Below are 19,197 nucleotides of genomic sequence, written 5' to 3'. Positions count from 1 at the left end.
AGACGGAACAAACGAAGCTAGAAAGACGGCGAAGAAGACACTGTAGGGTAGACTCTACAATGACCTCCATCCAGGCCACATAGATAAATTGGCTTCCAGTGCATGGCTCATGAGCGGAAGGCTCTTCCCCGAGACTGAAGGAATCATGCTCGCCATTCAAGACCAGGTAATTAACACCACGAACTATAGAAAATGCATCGAAAAGGAACCCGGTGGGTCAGATGACACATATCGACGAGACCACCTGGCGTCACAAACGATGCAACATATAACCGTAGGATGCAAGGTGATCACCCAGACAGAGTACACTGACACGGTGTACTCTATCTGGATAACCAGGATAACACATCAGAAGTTAGCGAGGAAATACCAGTTGATCAAAGGAAGTGTATCGTATTACAAGTATGAATCCCAGGCCGTACTAGACACCCAAACCCACAAGCTGTACTGGGACTGCGCCATAATATCGGACAAAACAATCCCTCACAACAGACCAAATATAACCCTTGTCGACAAGACGGGAAGTGCTACTTATCTGATTGACATTGCGATGCCCAACTCCAGAAAACCCACGAGAAAAGATTAGGAAGTACACGGATCTAAGACAGGAGATCAAAGAGATGTGGCATATGCAACAAGTAACGACCATCCCGATCATCGTGTCATCCACCGGTATCGTGCCAAAGGCCCTACATAACAGCCTAGGAGCAATAGGTCTCCTGGCAAACACCTACAAGGAACTCCAGAAAGTCGCAATCCTGAACACCTGTAGGACAGTCAGAGTTCTTCGACCAACAATAACATCAGACACAACACATGTGCACTTGGTAGCAGTACCCGTCACGAAGTGGAACCCCCATCAGGGAGAAATAATAATAATAATAATAATAATAATGCACATATAATTCAAAAACAATGATCACTAAAACCATGCTCACATTCTTAATGGAAATATGATTAGGAATCCTACCTTCTTATATTAAGTACTACAGAACTGATTCGGTTATCTCTTGAATTAATTCCAAAAGATATCATTGGGAGTTACTTTTCTTAAAAGAAATTCTCGTTAAGTATTAATCTGAAAATTATTTTAGAGAGTTGTTATTATTTTGGAGTTGTTTTTCTCGTATTTTACACACTCCCACCTAACACAATCTATACACAACATTGTAAAGAATTCAACCTCCCTGTCGGTGCAGACACGAATACTCTGAAAGCACCTACAATAACAAAGAGAATAAAATATAAATTTTAAAAAATCAAAGCTTACACGAAAATTTCAGTAAATTGAAACTCTTAGTTTGCTGGTACCAGTGAGGAGAAATTCAAAATAAATACAAAAATGTCATCGTCAAGCGCTAAAGTGGGAAATGAGAGAGTGAGAAAGCGAATATCGAAAACAATAAACCATCAGCTCTGTAAGGTTTCATTCACAATGGCACTCTAATTAGGTTTTTCATGCCTCTCTTTATTTCGTGCACGTTGCAACATCGCGCATGATAATAATTTAGTCTGTCTGAGAAAGAGAGAAATTAAAATTACTGAAGGAACCGACAAGGTAATTATTAAATTTAAATGGTACAAGAGGGAAAAGTACAGAAAAACAGATAATACTGCTGAAAATTTACCGTTTTCTATAAAATAGTTAGCATTTATATACGATTTCAGTACCATCAGTATGCTGTAAACCAAACAAAATCATTACTGATTCACCTTCCCATTTTGCTTCTGAGACTACCAATAATTTAGAATCGACGCAATACCGATCATTCTAAAACTCGAATTGTACAATTCCTTGGGTAGAAAACTTATAAACAGTCGCTTAACCATTAAAAGGACTCACCTTTGCTAGGTAAATTCCCTAAAAACTCCTTGACGAATTCAGGGTTTCCTCTGGTCAGCTCCAACGCATTCGTTTCTATTAGCATAGGGTTAATTTTATTATACTCTCTCTCTCTCTCATATCTCAAGTTCACTTTCATCCCTAAAGAGCTCATCTAAAATTAAAATACTGCTTCTGAAGGACCAATTTTTCCTAGGATTCAGCAGTGAAGCAAGAAGGAAACTAAGACAGCCAAGGGACCTGGTGCAGTAATAAGATTTTCAATCAATTGTCACTAGCGAAATATCAGACTCAAAACGGAATGCTGTAGCAAGTTTATCCCAGGACTAATTAATCACAGGCAATCAAAAGATATTGAAAAGCGCCTCAGAACGAAGAGTCAGTGCGCCAATGCATGGATATCAATCTAATTTGTTAGCATTTACTTTTAATTGTAATTCCTTTAGTTGAAAACAAACATGATGTTTAGACATTGTAATATCTCCTCGCCTTTGAGTAAAAGCGAATGCGAACTCTTGTCTTTTCTCTAGGGCTTTCTCCTTCACACAAATTTGTATGATTAACGTTGCTCTTTTCTATCACCATGGCCCATTGGGAAAGAATTCTCCATTTAACAAATTAAATAGAAAATAAAATTTAACATATAACTGTACAGGGAGTTCGCGAATTACTTCAATAACTTCAGATAATAATAATAATAATACCATATAAATATACCTCAAAAATACACCTTATTCTCCTTATTCGTGAACTACTATTCGCGAATCACGAATTTACTTTTAAGAGTTTTTGAGGATGGTCCTTTCTCGTTATCGAATGACATCATCTCACAAAGTATAAATATTATTTTAGGATATTTCACGAGAGTGAAAATTGCCTGTACACAGAGCTTCAAAAATATAAAATAGTTAATGATATTTGGTCTTATTGAAATTATAAAAAGTTGGGAAGACCGCTTTGTCCATTCATGTGTTTTTCTGGCCAAGCAGGATTTAAAGTTCCTTAATAATCAGCAATAGTTTTATCGATCACTGTAGATCATACCTTGCCTTCACAACGATTTACCCTGACATTGCACTACTTTCAAATAAATGGCATCACCAAAAGGCGAACTTCCATTTACTGTATTTTAAAGACAAAATACTGATCTGGCAACCTAATCCAGAATTTACTGGTTCCTCATCAAATATTCGGTGGTCCCTACTAAACAAAAATGTGGGGTTACCTTTAGGCGATGCTATTTATTTGAATGTAGTGCGATACCAAGGCAAGTTGTTGCAAAGGAAAAGTTTGTTCTGCTGTTTGCGTAAGATCATCGCATTAACTAAGCAGCTTAAATTTTACCATCCGCAAAAACCCACGACAAGGAAAGACAATCTTACAAACTCCATACAAATGGATGAGAGTTCCTGCATTAATGTTGTTTATACAAAGGGCAATATACTCTGAAAGCTGTAAAAAAATTCGACATTGTCGAAGTCCCATCCATTCCAGATTGTCGATTTGCTGGACGAAAAGCCCCAGTTTTTCCAGGGTGGGGGAAGCCTTGCTATCTACGCCTGAGAGGAAGTAATTCAACCACGGGGTGAAAAAGCCATTAAAAGTTCTTCGCGTCATCGACGGGATTCGAACCCGGGCCTTTTCCACCACTGTGCTACCGCGCAGACACCAGAATATTATTAAGGTTCTAGTATATTGTTATTGCAAGCGAAGATTGTCTTCAAAGTTGCATTTTATTTTGTAATAAATTTTGTTAAAGGTTCGCCACCACTGATACTGCGTGTCTTATTCATAGTATTTTCATTCTATCGATACATTGTCTCACCCTGTACAGCGTATTATCTTATCCTTATAGAGCAGAGAACTGCGCTAATGTATAAACATGTTATTGTAAATATTTCCAGAAAGATATTGGATGATCTTCTGCTGTGGATATTGGGAGATGAAGAGGAAAGCTTAGGATAGGAATATAAAGAGAAGTAGTTGTTGAGTTTATGCCTGGCCCTGCTCTTGGCAGAGCAATCAATTTGACTATGATCACATCACCTTTACATTTTGATAGCGTAATTAATAATAAAAAAATTATGGGAGAGATGCAAGGGGCAATTAATTGCGTATCACACGTGTTTTTTACAACTTTTACATTAACTTCATGTCCTCCACCACAATATAACGGTTTGCCACTTTCCTATGGTTTGGAGATGTCTCGATTTAAATCTTTTTGGCGACTAGAAGTATCCTTGATGGCCTTTTCAGGTTTTTCCGGGTTTCTTCATTTAGCGTTGGAGGACAGTGTGAGCACGTGTGTATACATTCAGTGATCACTAAATCGTGACTACTTAACAATACAATGTTGGGCCACGGTTCTCATGGATAACAGCAGCTATTAGCCTTGGCATTGACTCCACTAGATATCTGAAGACGTCCGCAGGGATCTGCAGCCATGCTGCCGGATTTCCACCGTCTCAAAATAGATGAGAGGTGCGTGTCCGTACTCCTCACTACCCGTTTTAAAACATCCCACATAATTCGGTTGAGATCAGGCGAATTTGGAGGCTAATTAACATGCGCGAATCGCTCGTGCACTGTGCCACGATGGCAATGGCATTATCGTCTTCGAAGATCCCGTTTTTGTCCGTTTAAAAATGCAAAATGGCAAGGTGCACGTGGTCTCCTAAGAGCTATTGGTAGAGACCTCATCAGTGAAAAACGATGGTCCGTACGCACCAGGAGTCTAGTTCTTGGGTCCGTGGACTCGTGTTGCTTGCGCCACACACAAAGGCGTTCGTCGGCGTGTTGCACCAGGTATTTGGACTCATCCGACCAGCACACTCGCTTCTAGTCCTTCAATGTTCATCCAGCATGTTGTCGAAACCACAGTATTCACCGTCGATGATACTCAGCGGGGAGGAGAGGGTGTCTCTTGGGCTGTGGAACTCAATTGTTCTGGGTGTGCGGTGCATCGTCATTTGGGACATTGTTTTTGCATTCTCCATATTATATTACGATGTCAACTGTCGTAGAGCCTGTACAACGCGCTGCACCCTTCACTCACCATGAACCTTGCGTAAACCTTACGGTTTTGTCGGCAGAAAGTGGTTTGACCCGTTCGACATCATTCTTTTTCCAGATTTATCAACCAGATAACCGGTTGTAGATAGCTTTGTGAAACACTTTTCACAGGACTATCTGGAACCGATAGTTCGTTTATGTGATGTTTCTTGTGATTTTTTTTTTCATAATGAGTTTAAAGAAAAGCCATAAACATTTTGTATTCTTTTCCTAGTACTGGACTGATTTCTTGGTAAAATTGTACTATCACTATATATTGTATTGTATAAGTTATATTTTGTTTATCAGTTTATAGCTTAATTCACATAAATTTCTGTAACGGCATTTACTGATTACTGCTCCGTTGTACATTTTAGGCGTGATGTAGCGCCGAATGCTCACAATAGCATATGACCTTTGAGTGAATCGTGGTTCAAGCTCTCATAACTGCTAAATACGGTTAACAACTGTATTTGTTGTAAATTTATCTGACCTGCTGATTGTGCTGGAGTATAAATATGGACATTTAAATGGGCACTTGCCAGTTGGTGTATATTAAATTTAATAATAAAGAATAAATGAAACAACTTTCTGTTTATACTCCAGGGCGATCACACGGTCAGGAGTTCAAAATTACTCGGAATACAAGAAATTTTCTGTTTACATTCCGGGACGGCCATATAAGGTCAAAAGAATTCAATAAATAAAGATGTCTATAAGAGTATCCGTATGTCTACGAACAGTGGCTATGATCATTGTCTTCTCATAAAGGGTGGAAAAGGTCTGAGATTGAATCTCGTCAACGACATAGATGAATTTTACGGTCGTTTTCGCAACATGGTTGAGTTGGTCGGTCTTGAACGACAGCCGCATGGTGTTTTTCTCCCGAAAATTCATCCAACAACCAGCCAACTGCAGAACACGCATTTTCAGACATAGTATACGGATGTGTCATAGCCTAGTTGCTTTGACGCTTAACACACACACACAAACACACCTAAACTATAGTCCTCACAGAGATACACAGCATAAGTTTCGAGGGCTGAGCTGCTGCTCATAAGCCATCAATCAACATCAATAAACGCAAGATGTTGTTCGCAATGTTGCCCAGCCCATTGTTCTTCAACCATAGACCAGTGGAAACTGGTCCTATTGGAGCAATGAATCGGGTTACAAAACCTTCCAATCAGACTTTCGATTATGAGTATGCAGAATGGCTGGGGAATGTCATATAGCGTATTGAGTCCTCGATGAAGTTCGAAGAAGTGTGGGCTGCTCGTGGTAGGCAAATATTTTAGAGATTTCAGTGATGCCTACACTGGAATTTCTAAGTGGATGGACCTCTCCATGTTCCAGCATGATAATGTTCCATCTAATACATCGAGCACAGTAAAACTCTGGTTAGAGGAAAGCTAAAACTTTACGTCATTATTCGTGCAATAATAATCGTATAATAAAGTTAAGTTACTACCCTGTTTTTTAATGTAAAGGCATATATTTTTATCCTTAAACGACCCTGAAATGGCATTTACTCGTATTACAAATAAATAGCAACATAACAGACTCTTTGTGGATAAGTGCTGGCCTATTTTTAGAATAAAACAGAGGAAATTCGCGGTAATTTCCTTGAAAATATGAGTAGTTTCATGCTTTCAATTTAAATGTAGTGTTCTTTCGTATCAACATTTCGAAACCATGTTTCAGGCGCCAGAGACAAGTGGTCACCATTGAATAACAGAAGTACAAGCGTTTCAGTGACCGTGGTTCATGCCCTGTTGACTATATACGGTGATGTTCTTGTATTATCTCTATCTTGTCACCTCCTCTGACATTATGTTGCGGTTCCGGAGTATAATAATAGAAGATTTAATATGTAAATACTATAAAAGTATTAAATATCACGACAAGTGAATTATATGAGCTCTTATTACAACACACTTATTGATTGTTCATCTTAACAAGAAGAAAGTCAGACTAAATCACAATTTAAATTCTTTCCAGGTGTGGTTCCAAAACAGAAGAGCCAAATGGCGGAAAGCTGAGCGGCTGCGAAAGGAGCGTGAAGAGAAGGATAGGCTACCTCAGGATGCACGCAGTGCCGACGGGAATGCCGAAGACGCAAATGACGAGGACAGAGGAACGGAAGGAGCACAAAGCAATGACGAAACTAGGCAAGGGTCATCCGAAAGTCGTCCAGATGACAAAAAAGCAGAAGTAGATGACCTCGACGACAGCAGTTCACCAGAAGACCACGAGGAGTCGTCACCGAGGCCGTCTATGTCTCAACCACCCGCCGTGTCAGACGCTACGACGGAGGATCAGTCGACAACTAAAGCTGTCGATGCGTGCGGCACTATAACACGAATAACGGACGTAGTCGCCGACAACCCATTGATTAGTTCCCGCCCGCCCCCGGGACTTCCTGACACTTCATTGCTTAAGGATTCTGCTTCCTGTCTCAGCCCGAACTTCTCGCTCAGAGCATCGTCTCTCTTCTCTTCCCTCTCTTCGAGGTAGGTAACCCTTAGTCGGCCTTTGAACCACTGAGGTGGAATTATAGTTCCCAGAACATGTGAAAGTGGTAAACATTCTTGTATGATAGTTATTCTTAAAATTAAAGGCGCAAGAATAAGAAAGCCAATGCACGGCCAAGGAAATAGAGGGTGGCATTAGATTCATTAACAAAATTTCAATCGAAATTTTTTATCTCTCTGAAGAGGCAAAAATATGACACGGACTTCAAGCAGCAAATTCCCACTTCCATTATTATAGATCATAGGTTTTGTAACGAATCCCTCTATGAAGGATTCCCTAGAGAAATAATAAACACTTATATAAATACTTGAACAATTTCATCCATAAAGGAAATTCGCAACATTTAATATAAATCATCGACTGGGTGAAACCATTTTTATAAAGGCCGAGCATTATTAAATATGAAAAACCGCTAGATGAACGAGAAGAATCAATGTTGAACTTGGGCAATGGTGATCAATATTTTATCAAGGCAATTTTCACGTAAAATGATGGTAAACAGAATTTCAGAATCATTACAGAACGAGGCTGTTTTAACCTCAGCTTACCTCGGGTTTCAAGAATAAATGGCTTGAATAATTATTACTGGATTGCTTAGAATAAATGCAGAGGCAGTTATGAAGTCCATGATATGCCAGTAGCTTAAATAACCCTACACCCCCGCTGCCCACCAGTATTGACCAAGGATATTATCATTATGTATCTCTTCTTGTGAAGAGATACATAATAATACATGCGAAGTGTGGACAGACTGTGCATTAAAACTACATTTAATCGGTGAATTTCTTTTTTCCACGCAAATTATAGGGAAAAAAAAAGAAATAATAATTGCCTGATTTCTATTTGTCCGATTTTAATGAAATTTGGATGGCTCGACAGATCTTTTCATATGAATCAAATATAAAATGTCACGAAAAGCCGTCTACTGGAAGTTCTTCCATTACATGCCAACGGATGAATATGGTGAAGGCAAATAGGCGCTTATGCATATACGCTCAGCGATCACTGAATTATGACCACTTACCTAATACCGAGTAGGGTCATCGTTCTCAAGAATAAAAGCCGCTATTTGCCTAGACATTGACACCACATTGAAGATGGCTGCATCCTTGCAGGATGTACCCATCCTGCTTGCAAGGTTCTCCACAGTGTCGGGATGGATGACATTTGTATGTCCATAAGCTTCACTTCCTGTTCCATAACATCCCACAGGTGTGGGATGTTATTATCATTATCCAACCGTCGCGTCGCTGAAACCTGTTCCAAATGATGCCGAAGGAGCGTAACTTGGTGTTGATCTATCTTTGCTACTAAAAGATTTTTGGATCCTAAGAAGGTGATGCATTTCCAGAAGGTTAGAAATAGTTAACCTTCCACTTAACACAAAGTGCAAATCGAGGAGAAGTGGCCTAAACAGCGATTGATAAATGATGCTCGCATCTTGTTTCCGAATATTTTAAGAAGAGATCACCCTACTGAGATGGGTCGAAAGTCCTTTCGAATCCTTAGATTTTTAGGTTTCGAAAATAGATTTGACGATTTAGTTGTCCCATATTCTGGGTATCTGAACAGACTTAAGAACACATGAGGGTGCCGTGTCTACAATGAAGGTAAGTTGCTAGGTGCGTTGACAATGAATAAGGGGACCGTCAGGGAGGACTCTTGTCTTGTTCAGAATTTTGTTTATCATTAAAATTAGTGATTTGCGTAGTACTATATTTTAATAGTACAGATTGGTTTGAGGACTTAGAACAGGATATGGGGAATTGTGCGCCACAACTCTTGAGCATCGAAACGCTGAATCCGCTCATTAAGATGGGTCCCGCAAGGTATTCTTCTTTCGAGTATTTGGAGAGATCTGTTTGGATTGTTTCAGGAAATTTCATGTATGTCATGTGTGAGTATGTTTGCCTCAAAATCTTGGAAATTATGTAGTCTTCGCAGCAGTGAAACTACAAATTCTTACCTTCTGGTAAAAGTCACGAGTGATCCCATGTTGCTCTTTAGCAACCATGCTAAACCAACTACCAGATTCGGCACGGCATAGTGCTGGAAATTTTTCAGAATTCCTATCGAAAGTCAAAGTTGAAAGGGATTTCCCATCGCAACGAAGGAATTCTTATGGACTATTTAGAATTAACTTCTAACAATCGAAACAGAACATTTGATTTGAATTGAATTTTTGTTAATGCTTTTGTCAAAACTGCCCCTCAGAAGAATTGTTATATTGAACTGACTCTAGTCTTATTAAACGTTTAGCGCAGTGTTTCACAATGAGAAATTAATATTGAATTTGCAGAATGAACAGAATACGTTATGAAATGTAGAATTCGCATGAATTTGGAATTTATATAATGTAATCTGCAATAACACACTGCTCTTCGGTGATTATTATCTAATATAATTACCCTCTCTAATTATAGTTTACCTAATAAGTGAATTACAGTGAGAATTTATAAGTTTTATTATGGAGTTTAAAAATAAATCAGTACTTTCAAGTGGTTACGTCTTACTTAATTCAGTTTAATTCATTGAATTCTAAGTTAATAAGATTTCATATGTTGTTTCTCATACTCTTCGACTCTTTAATTCTTCCTTAACCTTCAGTTTCCTTAATTTTTAAATGGCATGCCATTTTAGATGGAATTGTAAAATGCTAGCGTAGATAAAATGAAAATGGCATTGAATAATTTTGCAGGGAGGGGCAGTAAGGAGTAATGAGTAAGGAATAAGGAATAAGCAGTAAGGAGTAAGGAATAATACAGGCAATGAGGTCTTAAACTGCGCAACCTGCATGCCAGTGGTTAAAGTGCCCCTCACTCACCTCTTCTGACGGAGAAGAAAAGATGGGCTCTAAGAAATAAAACTTTGCGGGTGCCTTTTAGGGCGAATTCGATCCCGAATGAAGTCTTAGAATCTGTATATCATCGATAAAAGGTTTTGTAGTTGATTTTAAAAGTGACTCGAATATTTAGATTTAATAATCATTTATCATAATAATTCGTTACTATGACATGTTTAAAAATTAGTAAAGAAGGCTCTTCTGTGGTGACTTCAAAGAAGTAGATGCGAATATCATAAACTAATTTGCATAAATAGATAAATAATTAAAATTCATGCATATTAATATATTAACCTATTTTCATATAAATGAGTGCTGTCATTGTAAATTAAAACAGTTGGTGCATGGAGGCTGCAAAATTAAGTATTAGTACACTGGGCGATAGTTTATTGAGATGGAAGAAATATCCTCCGAAGCTGGCTTGTCCGTCATCATGGGAGGAAAGAACAGCTCTTCCTGATAGCACACTGGTTACAATCGCCTTTTTTCTACAAAATATTGATGGAAAAGGCATGAATCTGAATCCAATATCGAAGGGAGGAATATTTTTCGCAATGTGCCCTTAGTTTTGGTATTAGCAAAGATGCAAGGAAGCAAGCTGATACAGCATCAACCCCCTCCTCCAAAATCTTCCCATATCACCTGCCCATCCCTTCTAATAATTTGTCTAATTCCTCTTTAAATTTATTCAAACTACACATTAATTAATACCAGATGAACGTTTGTTCCAACAGTGAACAAATATCCGCTGGTTGAAAACAAATTTCGCACATCTTTCCTTCAACCAACTGTCCTCAACTTAAGTTTATACCCCTTTATGTGTATTATCTAAGCAAGGGTAAGGATGCCGTCAACGTTTAGCTTACTCAATCCAAGTTTCCCGATGCTGCATTTTGCAGACCTGAAGTCTTTCTTGGTAAGAGTACCTTTTTGTTTCCTTCACTAATCCCCCAATCTCGTTTCTCTTCTTTGCACCCTTTTCAACAGTTCCACATTCTAAATTGACGCCTCCTAACTTGTATTCAGCATTCAAGACGTGGCCTTACCATTGCCTTATATAGCGGAATAATTACTTATTATCCCTACTTGCCTCCGTAGGACCTCCGCAGCCGAGTGATCAGGGGCGGGAGCACACGCTGTTTGAGTAGACCGTGGTTCAAGGCGCCTCCGTAGCCAGGTGGGCTGGAGCAGCAGTGCATAGCACACGCTTCTTGATTAGACCGGGGTTCGAGCCGTGACCACCAAATACGGAGGATGCGGAAAGGTCAGGAAATGACCACCGCATATTCCCGGAGCAATATGGCCTTAGTTGCTAATGCTCCTAAAAACAAAATAACAAGCAAACAACAACAACCGGGGTTCAAGCCCCTGACTGCTAAATACGATCGATCTGCCAACCCGCACTGGACCAGCGTGGCAGATTATGGGCATTTCCCTCACCACGAATTGTTGAGGAGACTTCAATCCTGCAGTGGGTTGATAATGGCTGCAGTCTACTTTTTTTTTTCACCTTTATCCCTACTTGCAAAATTCCTGTGCATCATTGACAAAACACCATGAGCTATACTAGCAACCCATCTGCACTGCTCAGAGAACTCGTCTGGCTGCACAACCCTGCCCTTCCCAGATATTTTTCGTTCTCCACTACCTTGAGTGTGGTACCATACAGTTGGTATGTTTGAATTTCTGATGGAAAGTATTTATTAGGCAACCAAACCAAAATGCTTCAAGATAATTCTTTTAGCCACGGAGGGCTCTGACAACGAAACACGACATCACTGTAAAGTGAAACTAGTTATGGTTTCACTTTACAGTGATGTAAAGTGATGTTTAAGGTAAAAATCTTGATAATCTTAACTATTGCTGTGACCTCGCCTCTAACAATTTCCATTTTTTTGGGTCCATTTATACAATTTAGCGAAAAAAAAAGTTTTTCTGACGAAGCAGAGATTTGAAGTGATGTACGTTGTTGGTTACAACAGGGACAGATGTCTTTTTAATCGGTGGGTATCCAGAATCTGATAAACCGATAGCTATAAGCGCATAAATTTTGTGCTGGAAAATAAATGTTATATTCGGTTTCCTGCTTATTATTTGGCTTACTTTGTGGCTCTCACTTGTATAATGACTTCATCATGAATCAGACGAAGTCAAAATTTCATAACATCTCAAAAATATTTGAATATGAATGAAATAGTGATTAAACAGTGTAAGTAACAGGAGACTCAAAATTTTAGTGACAACATTGAAAATTTGTAGTGGTCTTCCTATTGTAACTCAACCCGAAAGAACCGGTAATCAAGTTCCTCGCCTTTCTTGTTAGGATATCGCCGGCCACCAATAGATCAGGTGCAAAACTGAGCTGAAGCAAAAGATTGCAGGTTCTGTAATGAAGATTATACACGCGGTTCTTCAAGAAAATCTAAGAAGCATACCTAAAGGTGTAAATCTGTCGATCACAGCAGGCAAATAATGGACAGGCTCTCAAACTTCCGTCCATCCTCCCAAATGTGAGGACGTTTTTCATACAGAAACAGATGAACTTCGCCGAAGTCAATGAGCAGAGCGCCCATCTTGCTGGAAGAGACTTTCTCTAAGAAAGTCAGCTAAAGTCACGTTCACCCGGACTTTCTTAACCATTCTTAGAAAAATTCTAGGTGAACGATTTCTTAGGGAAGTGAAGAAGAACAGTAAACATTTTTTTTATCTTGAAAATACAAGTAAAACGTACGCCTTAGGGAACCATGGAGAATTTTAGGTGAAGTAGATGGATTTTAAATCCCTATGCTCACACAGTACCGACTACGTGTCCACAGAAATGAAAGGGCACCTGATTACTGTACACCATTAAATAACTATTTTTCATGAAAACCTTAAATACGAAATTATTAGACCCTTTAGTACTTAGTATGGTGCAAGAGTTAAAGTTTCTAAAATATTCTCAATCATCCATCATCTGCAACATTTAGTAACTAAAATCATAATGGCGCTTGCTTGCTTATAATTTCTGTACCAACTTTTACTTGGGCGACTATAGATGAAAACGTCATCTATTACAGAAATTCCACAATTGAGCAACTTTGCAACTTCTCGTCGGCTGATTTCTTGGAACCGTAATAGAACATTTGCACAAGCTGTTACTGAAAGTGTCAGCTTTATCTTGAGAGCCTACACTTTTTCTGTGAACCGGCAATCTTCTTTAGAGAAGTCTTCACGTTACCAGCAAATGAATTGATGAATTGGAAATTGCCTTTCGAAAAGCAGTGTGAAACTTTCCTTCCTAGTTTGTGGCAGAACAAGATCCATGAAAACAGAGAGAAAATTCCATATTTTTCATTCATGTTCCCACTTTGCTACTAATATGATACTCCTGGATAACAGCAGTAACTGACTGTCACAGCAAAATAATTTTGAGTTCTGCTATCTCTGTACCATTCATATTAAACAATTATACGAGATGCTATGAACTTTGTTTGTGGCATTGCAAATAACCAGTGCAGCCACGGCCAAGAAAAGAAGTTTTGGAAGGTAGGATTTCTACTTATTCTGAAGAATAACACTGAATAACTGTTTTCATAAGGGAAATTAAAATTTTGACAGTCAGTATATATGTCATGTAGAGCTGAAAGTATGAATTTTCATTCATTTATTTTTTATTTGTTTAATACAGCGGACCACTGGGGAGTCAAGCGTGTGTGGACAGTGCTCTTAATCAATCTTTGCATACAAGATTTCCACTTCCCCCGGTTTACTTTCCTCATCATTTGACACACCAGTTTGGCCCTCCAACATTTCCCATTAAAGGTAAGTTTAACTAAAGTTAATTACGAGTATTTAACTTGTTACTGACGCTATGAAATTTCAGTGTTCATTATATGAATGAACATACAGAAATAATAAGGTACAGACTAATTAAGAGATAGTCACTGGAATGAAGTGGGGTGTTTCTCTGTTATACCAAACATATAATGTACAATAACAAATACTTTTCACACAAATAAAATTCGTTGTAATGATTTAATGAAAATTCTCTGAAAAATGCCCAGCATATCACGCATAAAAATGAACGGATAATATAAGAGAACGAGATAAGACAGGTTCGTCCAACATGTTTTGGCCATGGGCCAAAGCTTGCCGAATCTGTTTTGAAGTATTGAGATTATGGAAAAATAGTAAAAAGAAGGCTACGCCATTTGCAATTCCCATAATTTGGAGGGAGCTTACAAACCGCTATGATGACTGCTACTTTTGCTTAATGTAGAGGGATACAATGCGAAGAGTAAGAAGGGCAGCGTGTATCCTAATATTCTCTGCGCAGGTAGAACAGTGGTATCGTCACTGTCCTCCTCACACCGGGTGTAAAAGACTGGGGTAGGAATCCTGTCGATGACGCGAGGAACTTTAATGGGCTTTTTTCACTCCGTGGCTGAGTTAGTCGGTCTCAGGCGTAGATAGCAAGGTTTTTTCTCCCTGGAGTTTTTTCGTCCACAAAACAGGCAAATCGACCTGAGAACACACGCAATTTACAGACACAAATATGGGTTTATGTATTGAATTATGGGTAACCCTGATATAATATTTTTTTTGTATCCTAATATTCTATCTGCCTTTAGACCAGTCCCACATGGAGATAACCTGCCGGTTCCATGGTCTACACTTATTTCGGAGAATGTAGAAGCAGAGAGTGCTGAAAGTGAAGCTTCTAAAGATGAAACTGAAATGCACACTCCTGGAGACATTGAGTCCAATACCCCTCAACTGCATAGCATGAATTGATTGATCTGGTAAGAGATTTAAACAAAAATATTCTAGCACATGGAACGTTTTTCTCATAGTATAGACATAGAGAACGAGAACTAGTCCTCCAATTTTCTGAGGACAATTCTATGGCTTTTTTCAGTAATATAAATGACTTAATGAACTATTTAGGAACTAGTTACAATCCAACACAGTGGAGACAGTGGAGCTCCAGAATGGAAATAAATATGGGACAATTCCAGTAGCTCATTCCGTGCATTTGAAAGAAACATATGAGAACTTGAAGAAATTATTGACAAATGTTAAGTATGAAGAATATGGTTGGTTGGTCTGTGCTGATTTTAAAGTGATAGGCATGTTACTTGGACAAAAATCTGGCTATACAAAAATGTCTTGCTTTTTATGAGAGTGAGACAGTCGGACAAGGAGTATGCACTGCTATATGTCATGTCTGGCCAAAGAGGGACAGTCTGTTGCCTGGATCAAAGAACATAGTTCATAAACCACTGGTAGACCCCAAAACCGTCCTCCTTCCACCTTTGCACATCAAGCATGATGAAACAGTTTGTGAAAACTTTACATCAGGAAGGTCTTTGCTTTAACTACCTTTATACTAAATTCCTATCGATTACCCAAGAGAAACTAAAACAAGGTATTTTTGTTGGACCTCAAATTCGCAAACTGATGAGGACCCCAGATTTGAGAGAACTATGAATAAAAGAGAAAAACAGGTATGGATTAGCTTCAGGTCTGTTGCTGAGAACTTCTTAGGGAACAACAAGGATTCCGACTACCAAGAATATAGTTAAAAATATGTTGGTAAACCATAGGATCTGGGCTGCAACATGAGTGCCAAGGTACGTTTTTTACGCTCCCACATCAACTACTTCCCAGAAAATCTAGGAAGTGTTAGTGAAGAATAGGATGAGAGGTTTCACCAGGCCATTAAAGATACGAAAACGCGGTATCAGGGGAGGTGGAATGTCAGCATGATGGCTGACTATTGCTGGGTGATGAATGCGACCTGTAAATTAGAAGGATCTGCAAGAAAATCAAAGAAACGAAACTTTGACCCATCATAGATCAGTTTACAAAATGAAAGATGTTAGTGGAGTTTTTACCACACTGCCCTTTTTAATAGTGTTTTCAACACGTATATAAATATAAAAGTCTGGGAAGAGTAGCATTTTGTTATAATGTCAGGGCACAAATTCTGCATAAGTAAAGAAAAAACATACTAAACAAAAGTAAGTTTTTGAACGAACAAAGGGTAAGGAGAAGAAAAGAAAAGAAATTCAAATAAGGGAAAATGTAAGAATCTCTTTGAAATAGTGCGTACAATTGAATAAAAAATAAAACATTACAAAAAAATCTTTTATATAAAGAGTAAAACGTCATCAGAATTGCTTAAAGTATTCGGGCTGAATTGAAAATCACGAGAAAATAGTTTTTTTGATTATTTGATGGTTCATAAAAAGTGTGCATGCAAAATCACATTACACCGTTCATCCCACCCATTGAAATTCCATTCCCTGTACTTGCATGGTTGAAAGGAAGAGGTTATTTGTATCTTCATCTGATGATGCAGTTCTGCTGCTGCTATGGTAACCTTATAGTAAAAATAAGATGCCGAATCTTACAACAAATATTGCTATCGATATACTCACTTTCTTATTGCATATTAGTCAAATTTTTTTACGTAGGTCATAGAGAGAGAGAGAGATGCAATGAAGTTCAGTTTTTGGTATCAATATTCCAGCTCAGTAATTGGTCATAAACCTCGCCAGAACAAATTCGTGAAAGTACTTACTAGACACCAAAACGATATGAAGGAAAAGTATCTTATTAAGATATATTCTTCTGTCTATTTTTATCATTTCCCAATGGCAAAATTTAATACGAATTCGTCATAACATTCAGAAGGGTGGGATTTTCCAAGTGAAATTACCGAGATGTACAGGGAGAGAGAAAAAAAAACAAAAACAAATTGGCAATAAGTTTGTCATCTATGGAATTGAAACTTGTTTCTAGCTACTAAAGCTTTAGTAACACGAAAGTAAAGGGATTGGTGCTTACGATGTGTGGAATAATTATTAAATCTATGTTCGTATGGGTTTATACGGTTTCTTAGTGAAAATTAATGTGTATAAATAGAAGGAGAGGGAAAGCAACGATGTGTAAGAAAGAAGGGATTGTGTGTTAGAAGATAATGAAAAAAAAAGAGATTTTGAAATAAAAACAACGTTGATGGAAACAGCGGTGGAGGAGCTAAACGAATGATGAAGAGTAATAAGAGAAAGAAGCCATAAACACGTATATAAACGATAATTTTCGAAAGTAAGAAGGAAAATAAATTTTAATATTGATAGCTTTATGACTATTTAATAATCTCTGTGCATAGAATTTCTCTGATATTCGAAAAGACAAAGCATAATACGAGAATAACTTTCGTTGAAGTTTTCAATAATTTTTATCATCATTAAATTTATTATCTCCCAACAGAAAACTTGGCTGAATTCGCTATTTATGCAAGTCAGTCAAGCCCAATGTTGAGTTCATCTAGCAATAGGTTAGTTTAACGTTTATGTTTTTTTATCTATTGTTTTGTAACTTAGGAGGAATAAAACATATAAAATAAAATGGATAAAATAAAATATACAGAGATTAAGTCAATAATTAATTACAGAAGTTAAGACAGATTAGGTCCGACTTATTACTTTAAATACGTTCAGCGTCTGTCCAAGAAGAGTGCAGGGATGTCGGGAAGATGCTGCAGGCTCTCAGGAAGAGGAGTTGAATCGTTCCATTGAAATCGGACGAAAAATCTGCGCAGTTTTAGGCCTCGAATTCTTCGGAATGGGTTTGACGCAGTAGTGTGTCCAAATTTGAGGTACTGAAGATGTTCGCGAAATTTCATTAAAGATATGTAAAAGAACAGCCACAATGAAGACACAGGATATTTTAATGATGAACAAAGGAAATCTATCAGGCCCAACGGTAGCTTTGTTGGGTAACCCGTTTATTACTTTCAACAGATTTTCCTTTGTGATATTAAGTGTGGACAGGGGGAGTCAAATCGCGTAAGGGGGAGGGACGATTAGATTCTTCCTTACACAACTCTCACCAAAAGTACTGTCTGCTCATTCTATGAAGAGGCTCTCATCCATCTGAATATTCCTGCACTGCTTTGGAAATGGCCGCTTCGAGCTTACTAATCTGTCAGCTTTATATCTATAGTTGGCTTGTCGTTTTTGCTTCAGAAAAGGTGCCCGTTTCTTTTTAAAGTTAATAAAATCGTGTGTGGTTCCTGAACTCTTCCATTTCCTGAAGGCACGCTGCTTATCTAGAAAGGCGGGCTTCAGGTGTCTTGAGAACCATGGTTTAGTTTAGTCCATTTGGAGATTTTGATGATTTTTGAAGCCCCTTGAATAGCCATTGCTGTCAGGTGAGAAGCAAGGCCATTAGTGGCTTCATCGATTGGCAGGGTGGAAAGAGCATCCTAGTTGATTGAGGTGAGAAAACTCATAATGACATCTTGCTTGATGAAATTAACTGAAAAAATGGTTTTGGTGAGGACTTCATCATCATCAGGATGCATCGACGGGAAAGTAAAGGCAAAGGTTAAAGACGTTAACATTTAAATGATAGGATCTAGTTAATTCTCAGGAATATTCACTCAGAACCATGCATTCTACTTTCTGTATTTGGTTTTCGGCCAGTCATTTATAATTGAAATTCAATTGAATCTTTCATTTTATTCCGGATACAATTCTTTAACCAATATTTAACCAATTTCACACTGGAAACATTCATAGGTTTCTGGGTTGGTGAGGGGATTGAGAAGTCCTCCTCTTCCTCTTCCAGATATCACTTAAGAGAAACGGAATCCAGATAGTGTCACACGATAATACCAGAGTGTGATGAAGCTCACGACTCTGAAAAGTTCTCTGATCCTCTCCCAAATATTCACAACAAAAAAGGCTGGTTGATAACTGATGACCACTTGAGGTTATTTTTGACAGCACTCTCTCCTTCCGTAACCATCTAGATGTCCTACAGTCACGCTTTCGAAGCTTCGTTGGATCTCAAAAACACAACTTCTTCATGTTAAAGATATCTCCAAAGAATTCTACAGCAGCGAAATCTGGGCCTGCGCACCTCCCACGAA

General features: G+C 38.3%; 1 protein-coding gene across 1 annotated transcript in view; it reads left to right on the top strand.

The window, feature by feature from the left end:
* The window catches only part of LOC150081713 (uncharacterized), a 157,957-nt gene that overhangs the window by 118,804 nt on the left and 19,956 nt on the right, over positions 1–19,197 (top strand). The window contains exons 5-6 of the mRNA XM_090380293.1: positions 6,896–7,407; positions 13,942–14,075. Of these exons, the coding sequence (XP_090236419.1) occupies positions 6,896–7,407; positions 13,942–14,075 (646 nt within the window). The remainder of the gene's footprint in view (positions 1–6,895; positions 7,408–13,941; positions 14,076–19,197) is intronic.

This window comes from Mastigoproctus giganteus, chromosome 8, assembly GCF_048544385.1.
Source record: "Mastigoproctus giganteus isolate SK-2022 chromosome 8, ASM4854438v1, whole genome shotgun sequence".
NCBI classification, from domain to species: domain Eukaryota; kingdom Metazoa; phylum Arthropoda; class Arachnida; order Uropygi; family Thelyphonidae; genus Mastigoproctus; species Mastigoproctus giganteus.
The sequence above is the reverse complement of the archived record's forward strand: the minus strand, read 5'-3'. Positions and strand labels throughout refer to the sequence as shown.